The sequence below is a fragment of the Geospiza fortis genome, unplaced genomic scaffold, assembly GCF_000277835.1.
Source record: "Geospiza fortis unplaced genomic scaffold, GeoFor_1.0 scaffold412, whole genome shotgun sequence".
NCBI classification, from domain to species: domain Eukaryota; kingdom Metazoa; phylum Chordata; class Aves; order Passeriformes; family Thraupidae; genus Geospiza; species Geospiza fortis.
In genome coordinates, this window is record NW_005054504.1 from 539,960 (window position 1) to 552,143 (window position 12,184).

The 12,184-nt window shown below is 57.8% G+C and overlaps 2 protein-coding genes and 1 long non-coding RNA gene across 3 annotated transcripts in view; 1 reads left to right on the top strand and 2 right to left on the bottom strand.

The window, feature by feature from the left end:
- Positions 1–336: 336 nt before the first annotated feature.
- On the top strand, positions 337–1,310 carry LOC115948750. Its single transcript, XR_004082534.1, has 2 exons — positions 337–984; positions 1,127–1,310. It is a non-coding gene; the product is annotated as an uncharacterized LOC115948750 (long non-coding RNA).
- A 928-nt stretch (positions 1,311–2,238) lies between these two features.
- Positions 2,239–3,359, bottom strand: GPR119 (G protein-coupled receptor 119). Its single transcript, XM_005428794.2, has one exon. It carries the CDS (start codon positions 3,277–3,279, stop codon positions 2,239–2,241), a length of 1,041 nt encoding a protein of 346 aa, XP_005428851.1. The 5' UTR covers positions 3,280–3,359.
- A 2,312-nt stretch (positions 3,360–5,671) lies between these two features.
- SLC25A14 (solute carrier family 25 member 14) overlaps positions 5,672–12,184 on the bottom strand; it is a 7,487-nt gene continuing 974 nt past the window's right edge. The window contains exons 2-8 of the mRNA XM_031063439.1: positions 11,591–11,772; positions 9,846–9,931; positions 8,867–8,962; positions 8,346–8,470; positions 7,128–7,263; positions 6,688–6,768; positions 5,672–6,094 (exon numbers count right to left, since the gene is read on the bottom strand). Of these exons, the coding sequence (XP_030919299.1) occupies positions 6,053–6,094; positions 6,688–6,768; positions 7,128–7,263; positions 8,346–8,470; positions 8,867–8,962; positions 9,846–9,931; positions 11,591–11,772 (748 nt within the window). The 3' untranslated portion in view covers positions 5,672–6,052. The remainder of the gene's footprint in view (positions 6,095–6,687; positions 6,769–7,127; positions 7,264–8,345; positions 8,471–8,866; positions 8,963–9,845; positions 9,932–11,590; positions 11,773–12,184) is intronic.

Sequence of the window (12,184 nt, forward strand, 5' to 3'; positions counted from 1 at the left end):
TGCCCCTCCAGGTTACCCGGTGGGAGCTGGAGATATATCCGGGGATGGAGCCCCAGCCGTGCCGGCCTGTGAGCCCCCTCAGCCATGGCTTGCAGAGGGAGGAGAGGGGTCAGTGCCACAGGGAGATGCCCAGGAAGGGACACTCCACTGCAGGGGGAGTTCTGCCTCCAGTTGCACCTTGTCCCCCACCTGCACAGTGTCACAGAATCTCAGAATGGTTTGAATCTGAACTTAAAGCCCATCCCATTCCAACCCTCTGTCATGGGCACCTTCCACTACCCCAGGCTGCTCCAAGACCCAGCCTGGCCTTGGCCACTTCCAGGGATCCAGGGGCAGCCACAGCTGCTCTGGGCACCCTGTGCCACGGCCTCCCCACCCTCACAGGGAACAATTCCTTCCCCCTATGCCATCCAACCCTGCCCTCTGGCAGCAGGAAGCTATTCCCCCTTGTCCCATCACTTCAGATTCTTGTTCAAAGTCCACATTCTCCATCTCTCTTGTAGGCTCCCTTCTAGTGTCCCCTGGAGGTGCATCTGGAGGTGTCCCCTCTCCCATCCAAGGCACTGCAGTGTGTTCGTGGCACTGAGCAGGCTGCCTGAGCCCTGATCCCACTTGGAACGAGCTCCTGCCTGGCCAGGGCTCCTGCTCCTCACGCCAATTCAGACCTGCAGCCTGGCCATTCAGTGGCAGACTCAGGCGGCAGAGCTGGCAGTCAGGAAGCTCAGGAAGCAGCACAAGGCCCATGTCCAAAGTGTCCCTGTTCCCACTGGGACCTGCTGCAGGAAGACGTTGGAGGGAAGCAGAGGCTCAGCGAGGATGATCAAAGGCACAGCCGGCAGAGCTCAGGCATCACCAGGAACAGGCAGCAAATCCCCGGTGCAGGGAGATGATGGGCTGAGCCCAGAGTGAGTCAGGCTGGATCCACCCACCAGATCCCTACAGCAGCCGCCAGAGCCAGCCTGCTCTGGGCAGCCCTCCCCCAGGGTCAGTGCCTCCGACACAGCCAGGAACGGTGTCTGCCTTGTGGGACCTGGTCCCAGGCCTTTCCCTGGCAGAGGGGGATGCCACAGAGGGCCTCTTGTTTGGAGTCTTTTAAAGACACTGTCATTTTTGCCTCTTTCTCTAGGATGGGGAAGACCTTAGCTTCATGGCAAGTTCTGGATGCAAGTGGATACAGCCGTGAGCCTTTGTGTCTGCTAGTGGGGCAAGGACAGAGGTGGCAACAGTTGCTGTTTCGTGCAGAGCACCCTCATTTTCAGCGTAATGTACTTTTTTAGCAAATAAACCTCTTCTAAGCGAAGTTTTCTTGACATGTGGATGAAATGAAATTATTTTATAAGAAGCAGCTAAGTACCACTTTAACCTCTGGCAGGGGCAGCCATCTGGCCACTAGGGCAGAAGGGGGGCTCCCATGGGCAGGGTGGGTGTGCAGGGATCCTTCCAGTCCCAAATCCCGGGTGGGACACAGCAGCTGTTCTTCGTGGGGATCTCTGAGGCAGCCAATCCTCCCTCTCCTTGTTAGCCAGTTACTCATTGACTCACTTTACAGCCTGGGTAAACAGTGACAGCAGTGCCCAGGTTGTCCCCCTGCCCTGGGGCTGCCCCCCCTGCCCGGGGGTACACCACCCCCCACACAGGCATGGTCACTGCCAAGCCTCTGTGTCCCCATGCCCAAACTCACCCCCTCACCTCTGCTCCATGTGGGCACAGTCCAAAGCAGGGATGGCCCTGTGTAGAATTGAGAGGTGGGTTTGAGAAGGGAGGGAGAGCACCTGCGCTCCAGGAGAGCTCGGGGATGTACACAGCCTGCCCAGTCTTTGCTGCCAGGGCCAAGGGGACAGAGCTGTCCCTGTGCCCACACCTACCTCAGGAACGGGGGGTTTGTTGCCCATGGAGCAGGGGGTGCACACCTGGCAGGGGAAGCTGGGTAGTGATGGGCAAAGGGTCTTTGCCTGCAGAGCGCGTGGGAGAGCATGGTCCAGCAGACACGGGGCTGCTCCAGCAGAGGCTCTCCAGGGAGCACCTGCAACCTGGGCTGCCTGGGGCTGGGGTGAACTGGCTGTGCTGGGGGCTGTGGGGCGGTGGGCAGGCTGGAATCCTGCCATGATGGTGCCTGGAAGTTAACATCCAGACTGGTCCCACCCATCTGTGATCTTCTTCACAGCTGGCAGGCCCCGAGTTCATGGTCACAGTGCAGGAGGAGAGCTGGCAAGCCAGAGACAGCCACTCCTTACCAAGTCAGTCCTGGAGCTCCAGGCAGGACACGGCAGGAGGAGCCTTGGTGTCTCTGCCCGGGAAACAGCGGCCATTGCCCAGGTGGAGCAGGACCCTCCTCTTCACAGCTGCAGCCAGCTGGGAGAGCTGGAGCTGCACGTCCCTCTGCCAGTAGGAATAGAGCAGTGGGTTCAGGAGGGAGTTGCCCAGCGCCAGCAGCCAGAGGAAGTTCTCGATGACTTTGTAGGGGAAGCACTCAGGGCAGGCCATCTGCACGGTGCTGGCGATGAAGAAGGGCAGCCAGGAGAGGGTGAAGCACCCGATGAGCACAGCCACCGTGCGCATGGCCTTCATGTCACTGGTGGCACGGGGTGGGGGACAGCTGCCACCCAGCCCCGCCTGCTCCACCTCCTGGATATGCTGCACATGCACCGAGGCGATTTTCAGCATGTCACAGTAGAGGTAGAGGAAGAGGAAGAGTGCGGGGAAGAAGCCGAGGCAGGACATGGTGAGCATGTAGGAAGGCTGGAAGAGGTTGAAGAAGGAGCACTTCCAATGGTTGGAGATCCTCTGGAAGCGCAGGATGAAGACCGGGAGGAAGCCGACGATGGCAGCCAAGAGCCAGAGCCCCACCAAGCACAGCCCAACCCGCGGGCCTGTCACCAGCTGGAAATAGTGGAAAGGCTTCCGGATGGCCAGGTGCCTGTCACATGCAACCAGGATCAGGGACAGGATGGAGGCAGCACAGGAAGAGGTCACAAAAGCCATTCTCAGGATGCAAAACTTCTGGGAAGCATGAAAGGGCTGGGAAAGCTCATCCACGGCCAGGCCCATGACTGTAAAACCAACCATGGCATCCGCCAAGGCAAGATTGAGGACGAAACACAGCCCCTTGGAGCCACTCTTCCGGATGTGGCAGAGGAGGACAATGGCCACCAGCACGTTGGCAGCGATGATGAGCGAGGCCAGCACGGCGAGGATGGCTCCCAGGGCCCAGCTGGCCGTGGCTGCCTCACGTGAGACATGCCACAGGGATGGTGCATCCCCAACACGATTCTCAGCCATCACTCACCTGGGGCCTCTCGGCAGGTGCAACTCGGCAGCAGGCACAGCCCCTCACTCTCCAGGGAGCAGCAGGAGCCTGGGGAGCAGGGGTGTCTCTGGGGGAGCAGAGCTCTGCCAGCAGCTGCCCGTGGAAGGGACTGCTGGACTCGCTGCTGTGCCCGCGGAGGTCCCTCCCCTCCAGCCACGTTTCCAGACAACCCTGGAGCAGGGGCTGAGCAGGGAGCACCTGGGCAGGAAGCTGCCACGGTGGCACACAGGGCGGTGGCTGTCCCCCCCAGGCACCAGGGGCTGGAGCAGAGCAGTGCCTGCTCAGACACAGGGACTGGGAATGGGGACAAGCACAGAGTTCCCAAAGTCTAGCACAGCTCTTGGGGCTCCTGGGTGTCACTGCCAGACCCAGGACAGCTTCTTGCTGCTAGGACCAAGGGAACACCACTGACATCCTGCTGGAACAGCAGCCCTGAAGGTGACCTGGTTACAATGAGGAAAAGCACTGACAAGGGACGTGTGCTCAAACAGATGGAGAAACATCTGCCAGCCTGGGACAGCAGCATTCACAGCTGGGAACCTGCAGTGCCCTTGGCAAGCACAACAGGGAGCCCAGGGTATCCTTGGAGAGGCTGAAACCAAAGAATTGCTGGAACCTGCAGGGCAAAAAACCACACAACCTGCAGAGGGGCCTCTGATCCAGGCAGACATGGACCTCTGAGAGCTGGTGTCTTCTGCCCACTAATGGATCCAAGCAGAAGTAACTGGCTGCTGCCCCAAAGAGCCTCTCTCTGTCCTGGAGCTCCCCTGCACACCCCTGCAGATCCCCAGGCACAGCAGGCTGGCTCCAGGCTCCATGACACAGCTCATATCTAAAGGGAGACCTTGTCCATCATTGACTGACCTCACTCCTGCAGGAGTCTGATGAACTTTGCTGTGATGCTTCCAGTGAAATCTATGTAAGTGCTACTAACAGTAAAAAATAATGATTCTATGTACACACACACTCACTTTGCTAGTCATGAGTGTATTTACCTAATAGTAACTTGTAACAAAGAAATTAATGAAAGCAAAGCCTCTGCAACCTTGTGCTACAGAACCCCCCAACACCCCTGACCCCTCCCGGGGGGCTCCGACCTTCCCAGGGTCTGACAGTGACGGCTCCAGCCCCTACACAAAGTGTCACAAGCCTCTCCTGCCTCACGAGCTGGAAAGATCCCAGGTGCCAGGAAATGGGCAGGACTGAGCACGTGTCTGTCAGACAGTGACTGGGGAGAGGGCAGCTGGGGCGGGAGGGGCAGTGCTGGAGGGCAGGAGCTCGGCAATGAGGGCCCTCCAAAACACCCAGGCTCTGCACTGCGCGCGGCCACGGGAAGGGTGGTGGTGGCCTTACACATCCTCTGCTTCTGTTTGCTCAGGGAGACATTTGGGGAGCCTTTGCCCTGATGCTGGACAGAGTCCAAACCCCCAAAATGAGATCAAGGACCAGGGAGAAGTGGCAGGGCAGTGAGGAGCAAGTACAGGCTGGAGCCAGTGCCTCCCTCTCCTGCTTTACTGCCATTTTTAGCTTTCATGTATCAGGAGGATGTGTATTTCTACCTTGAACACCTGGGGAGGGCTGACTGGTTCCCAAGGAGCCTTCCATGTAGGAGTTCCACCCCCAGCCCTTGCTGTGTGTGCAGGAGCAGGCTCCCACACAGTGCCTGGCACAGCCTGCTGAGCTGGGCTCTGCACAGAGAGCCCTGCTCACGGCAGGATTTCAGCCCAAGCGCTCAGTGGAGTCACCTTCCCTTCCCCTGCAGCTTCTACAGGCAGCTCTGACTTTGTAACACCAATTCCCTCCCATTTTTCCCAGCGGGATTTGGCTGAGCATTCCTCGTACGACTTACACACACGCTCAGCTCACAGCAGGCTCAGCCAGGACATGCTGCTGTGTCACCAGGGACCTTCATCCAAACCAAAGCCACCCCACAAACAGGAAAGGGAGCAGGAACATAAAAAACATTTGCTTCCATAGCCATGAACATTAAAAATAACCAAAAATCAGAAGAGGATGACCAAAATATTCTCCTCAGCACCAGAACCACTATTTTCAAGTGCAGAGCTCACCTTTAAAGCACAGTATCTGTCTTTACAAATTATTTAAGCAAAAATAGTGTAATAATAAGCAGGAATTTAAGAGACTGAGGTTTGGCAAAATTGAGCTGAGAAGGCAACAGGGTCATTTTCTGATACTAACAAACTTGGGTTTAGAAACATCTCTACTGAAATGAATCCTACAGATTGTTTTTATATAAATATATGGAGAATAAAGGGATCTATAGCATGGTGAAAACAATACTTCTGTGCTCTACAAGGGCAGATACCCCTGCAAGTGAATGAGCACAGACCCAAACTCAAGCCATCCAGTCAATAAATAATTTAATGGAGTTACAAGTTCTGCAAGAAACATGATGACAATGGCACCTTCACAGGCCCTGCCCCACGGGCACGGGAGGAGACCCACACCTGCCAGCCACGAGCCCCAGTGCCCCAAAGGCCACTGCAACACACAGATCTTCACAGAAGATATTCCTGCAGGCCCAGGCACACAACACCTCCGGGTGGGAAACACGTGGCTCCCGCCTGCGCCAGGCAGCTCGTGCTCCAGGGACCATGCATGTGGGGAGAGCCCAGCCCACAGGGACCAAACACCACAACATGGGGACAGTGGGATGAAGAGGGAGGCGGCAGCACAGCTCTGCTGCCAGCCCTAAGGATGACTCTGGTAAGATGAAGGCAGCTCTCAGAAGGGGAGGCGCTTCAGCTGCTCGTATGTGATAAAAAACTGAAGGTAGCGTCAAGGAATTGGGACAGATGTGAGGCAGCTGCCTGGCAGGGTGGGTAGAGCATTCAGCTGGGCTGGACACCCATCCAGGGGGCTCCTTAAACCCACCCATGGAGCTCCCTGTCCGGGCAGCACAACCTGACGTGCCCAGGTAGAACAGAGCTGGGGCACAGCGCTGCCAAGAGCGGGGAGAACGGACCCAGAGCAAACCCAGCCTTGCCCAGACCACTGGGAGAGGGAAGTGGCTCCAAGCCCAGACTGGGAGCTCTTCACAGTGAACTCCCTGCCCAGTTTCAGCAGGCAGAACGCTCTGGCTCAGCACACAGCAGCACTGCTCCTGCACGGAGTCAGCACCTGCCTCAGCAGCAGAATGTTCCCCACGACTCCCTCCCAGACAGGAGCTCATCCAGGAACCTCCTGCAGCCCAGGCCACGCAAGGTCTCAGCCAAGCCCTCAGAGGCTCTACAGAGACCATCAGCATTGCCCATCAGGGTCCCGAGTGCACCCCACTGGGGTGTCAGCTCTGCCCTGCCCTTCCCAGCAGGGTTCTCCCCTTGTCCCACCCCACCTCCCAGCAGCACAGGGAAGGATACGATGATGTTCCAGGGACCCAGACGAAGCCAGTTGGGCCAGAAGCCTTTGTAGAGTGCAAAGAAGCCCTCACTCTTCCATGTCTGGGAGGAGAGACAAATGGATGAGGAGACACACCAGGCCCACGCCCTGCCCACGTCCCTCCCCACGTGTGCCCTGCTGGCCCTGCCCAGCTACTGCAGGGAGCAGACAGGTCCCTGTGCAAGAGTGTGAAGCATCACCCACAGTCTCTGAACCCAGGTAATGCGTCATGGCCTGGATTTTGTTCCAGGAGGCTGGGAGGATGCTCAGGCTGACAGTGGCCTCAGGAAAGTGACTCTGGGCCCTCTCCCACCTCACTGACGACAAACTGTGTCACTGCAGGATCTCACGGCTCCCATCAGTGTGGTGCTGAGACCTGGCCAGCCTCCCAGGACAAGGATGTGCCCACCTGTTCCCTCACCTTGACAAGGCCATCCAGGGTGCCCTTGTAGAGCTCGGTGCTGCCCACGATGGCGCGCTGGTTCATCATCCGCGTCCGCACCACGTCCACGGGGTTGGAGGCGATGGCTCCCGCCAGCCCGCACGTGAAGCTGGAACTGCACACACCAAATCAGGGCAGGAACAGCCCTGGACACAGCCACTCCCGCTCAGACAGACACAAAATACCTCCCACTGGACATCAGCAAAGGCATTTAGCAGTGGACAGGAGGTGCACTACTTGCTCCTACGTGGAAAAGGGGCAGAGGCGGTGCTGCCACAGGACCCTGCGGAGCTCAGGGGAGGGAAATGCTCAGCTAAGCCAGACCCTCACCTGAGCCCACAGCTGGTTCCACAGGGCACTGGCAGCCCTGCAAGGGTCCCAGGTGCTGCCCAGGTGACACAGACCTAAGGCACCCCTGGGAGTGCACATCCTTCCCACCAGAGCAAACATTGCTTTGGGAAGGAGGGAGGAAGAGCAATGCCACCAGAAAGGACCACAGAACTGCCAGTCTCCCCCTCCACAGAGGTCTAGTGCTCCTCACCCTCACCCCAGCTGGCAAAGCCAATGGAAGCACTGCAGCATCTGCAACACAGAGGTGAAAAAGGATTCCAGAGTTCTCTGCCAGCCCTGCCCAGAGCAGCTGACTGCAGCACTGACTGCTCTGGGTCCTGCCAACTTTGTGCTTGCTCCTCTCTCAAGGCTCTTCCAGCAGGGGCTGCAAGATCACAGGGTCTGGACAGGTGAGGACTAGGGACTGGAGCAGCTTCTGAGGAACTGCTACATGTAGCTACACATGGATCTCCTGCCTGGCTCATACCAGGACACAGATGTGGGGCAACATTTCTGTCATTAGCCAGCTGAAACCAAGCTGGCATTTCATGTCACCAAAGGATTTCTGCCAGGTCCTTCCCCAAGGAGGTCTCTGGGAGGTGGGGATGGATTAGTTTTGGCCTTAGCAGTGCTGGGGAAACGGTTGGATTCAATGGTCTTGGAGGTCTGATCCAACCTTAACGATTCCATACCTGCTGCTAACTCTGAGCTGCTCCAGCTGACAGAGCAGATCCTTTGGAAGCACTAAGCCTGCTCCAGAGCCTCTGGAAGCACTAACCCTGTTCCCTGCAGATCCAGACCAGTCGCTCCATGAATGGTCTCTCCCCAGCCCTCACACAGCCCCCCAAGCCTGCAGCAGGTACTCACACGAAGTGGGCAAAGATGGTGTCCCCCATGAGGCCCGACAGGATCAGATGCTTCTTGGTGATGTCGTAGACTGGCAGCTCCACCCCCACCACGATGGCCGCTCGCTGGGCCGTGGGGACAACACCCTGTGCAGCACAGACACTGTCACCAACTGCAGCCACATCCCCCAGCTCCCTCTCCTGACAGCCTTTCCTGCACCTCCCCTGCAACCACACCACCTGCTTCCCAGCTTTGCTTCAAAGCCAAGGAGGATAACTCCACCCTGGCAGCGTTATTCCAGCTGGATTAACTCCACACTGCTTCCCTGCTCCCAGCACCAGCACATGGGAACTAGGCTGTCACCCCCTCACCTTCTGCACCATTTCAACACCAGAAAAGATTCTGTCCCACAAGAGCAGCAGTTTAAGGGGCCAGGAGGCGTTCCAGGTGTTCCTTGCTACAGAAGAGCAGGAGAACACCTGCTTCCCTAAGATTTGTCTTAGTTCTGCTGCTGCTGGGGGATTCTAGGAGTTGGTGCTCACCCTCCAGAGGCCTCGGGTACCTTCCTGCTGGTAGATGTCAATGAAGCTGCCAATCATCCCGCCCTGGAACAAGCTGCCCTGAGCCTGCATTCGGATCTGAAAGAAAGGAAAGAGTCAGCAGGCAGACGTCTACACCCGTCCTGACACCAGCACTTGGCCACATGGCAAGGACACCAGAGACAGCAACTCCATGGAACTCCTGGGAGAAGGAACAGAGCAGCTCAGAGCACACACGGGCAAGGACACCAGGGACAGCAACTCCATGGAACTCCAAGGAACAGAGCAGCTCAGAGCACACACTGTTCTCCACGTCCCCCTCCCTGCAAACCACACAGACAAGGATGGCAGCAGGCAGGGGGCAGGGGCAGCAGCAGGGTGGGGGCACAGGAACATGAAGAACAAGGCCTTCCCCCTGAAAGCAGTCCCAGAAGGGGGATCTACAGGGAGAAGAGTGGGGAAGTTCTCCAAGCTCTCTCCGCCCAGAGCAGGGCTACCCTGAGCCCAGGGCACCAGGCAGTCCCCACTGGGCTCTGCTCACTCCATGTAACAGGCAGGCCCTTAGGACAGTGCCAGCACTGTGACCCAGGGGACAGGAGCAGCTGGCTCACCTGGCCCAGGTCAGATAACAGAGCTCCCACCCCTCACCAGTACAAATGTCATATTGCCCAGAGAAGCTGTGGCTGCTCCATCCCTGGAAGTGTTCCAGGCCAAGTTGAACAGGGTTTGGAACAACCTGCTCTAGTGCAAGGTGCCCCTGCCCGTGGCAGGAGGTGGAAGGAGATGTTTTTTCATGTCCATCCCAACTCAAACAGGTCCAGGATTCTGTGATCTTTAAGAGCTGTGTTTTTAAACATCTATTAATGACCCTGGGCTTTGGTCCCCATTCATTAAAAAAACCCAAACAAGCAGAACTGGTGGCTCAGGGAGAACTGAGCTGCTCCTCTCCCAGGTCCCACAGCCAGCCAGAAGCAGCCCTTACCTTCAGCACATCTGTGGGATTGGCCAGTGCAGAAGAGATGACCCCCGAGACCACCCCACAGATCACATTGATGAGCAACGTTTCATCTGCAACCAAGGAAAGAAGGTCAGACCCTCACAGGAGGGGGCACAGAAGGAGGGAACAAGGGCTGGGTTGAGCAGCTCAGTTCTCAAATCAGACGGTGAAGCTGCAGGAGCAGGGCCTGGGCAGGTGCCACAGCCCGTGACAGGTCTGTCCCCACACCTGTCAGGGACAGAAGGTGGCAGCTGAAACACTCAGCAATGCACTCTCAGAGGGTCTGACTGATGAGAAGGAAAATCCTTGGACACGTGAAAATTGTGAACAATTATTTGAGGTTTCTCATTGCAGGGATGAGCCAGGACAGAGGCAGACAGAGAGGGACAACCCAGTGTTTCCCCAGGCCCCCTGGATTTGCCTACACGCAGCCACTTGGAGCCAGCCGAGAATCGAGAGCAGGCAGGGAGTTAGATGTGATTAGTGCCAGGGAATAACCCCAGATTCCAGGCCCAGTGTTAGGATGATGGTTACATTGGGAAAGCACACAGGCCTTTGCTGGTACTGACCACAACACTTCCCAGAGGACACCAGGCCACTGGCTGCCCCAGGCCTGTAGGGAGACAAACATTCAGGCATGGAGCTCACAGCTGAAAAGGCTGGAACAGCGAGGGAGGTGTGGGGACTGTGTGCACAGACAGAACCAGGCAGGGAGAGGCCTTACTAAAGCAGGACAGCAGCCCTGGAAGGACCTCTAGAGTCACAGAATCTCCTGAGATGGAAGGGTTCCACAAGGATCATCCAGTCCAACACTTGACCTGGCACAGACACCTCAACAATCCCACCCTGTGCCTGGGAGTGCTGTCCAAACACTCCTGGAGCTCTGGCAACCTTGGGGCAGTGCCCCAGCACCCTCTTGGGAAAAAAACCTTCTCCTGATATCAATCTAAAGCTCCCCTGAGACAGCTTGGTATCGTTAGTGTGCTGCATTTCCCCCGCCCATCCCGCTTTCCCAGGTTGGAACGGTGTTACACCATTCCCTCATATCACAGCAGGGATGGAAATCTCACCTGCAGATCTCAGTGCTCCCTCGGGGAACATCCACCAGACTCTTGCTGCTCCACTCCCCAGGCAGGAGCTGCAGAGGGCACAGGTCAAGGGCACTGGTGGAACCTCACCTTTACAGTCAGGGCCAAAGCCAGAGAGCTGGACTGCACAACTCCTATCCAGAATGTGCCTGGCTGTGCCAGGGGAGGCTTAGGTTGGACATCAGGAGGAATTTCTTCATGGAAAGGGTGGCCAGGCATTGGCAGGGGCTGCCCAGGGAGGTCTGGAGTCCCGACCCCTGGAGGTGTCCAAGGAAGGACTGGATGTGGCTCTCAGCACTCTCGGCTGGGGACAAGGTACGGATCAGATTCAGGTTGGATGTCTTTTCCAACCTAAAGGATTCTGTGATTCTCCTATGATTCTGTGAAAGGAAGGAACTTGGCTGGAAGGAGATGTTTGGGTAGGAGCCACAGGCAGTGCAGAGCACAGTGAGGTTCCCATCAGGATTGAATCCAATCCTTGCTCTCACTGACAAACAAAACCACAGCACCCAGTAATGGAGCTCCATTCCTGTGGGAATCTTGGGGTGGAAAGGACAGAGCAAGGAATGAGCAAAACACACAGCCCAGAGTGTGAGGCAGGGGAGCTGGGAGGTGCCCGTGCTGCCCTTCCCCAGCACCCACCTTCCATGCGATCCACAAAGAGCCGCTTCAGGCTCTGGTAGATGCCGATCTTGATGGTGCCATAAGACGCCTGTCTCAGCAGTGCCGGGGCGATCCTGAGGGGGAATGGACCCTGAGCATCCCTGCGGGCCAGCCCGGGCCACTCCCCACCCGCCCTCAAACTGCCGGGGCCAGGCACAACCCTGCTGGGGCTCCAAGAATGCAGTCCTGCCCGGGTTATCCGGGATTGCCCCACGCAGCCCAGCGCCAGGAGATGGCAACCACGCAGCCCTGGCCTTGCTCCCCGCCTCGGGAACACCGGGGGGCTCCGCTCAGGGAGACAAGGCAGGGAAGGATCCAGGGTGTCACAGCAGCGTACAGGAAATGGGGGGCCGGGATGGGCAGCGAGCAAGGGAGCAGAGGGATGCCGTGACAGAAGGTGGAAGAGGGGACCCGGGCTGGGGAGGGCGTGCCGGGAAAGAGGCAGGGCAGGGCAGGGCCGGGGCGGGCAGAGGGAAAGAACCCGGGATGGGCGGGGGGGACCCGGGGAAGGCAGGGGGAGATGCCGGAGTGTGGGAGAGGTCCCGGAGTGGGCAGTGGGAGGGCCTGGGGAGG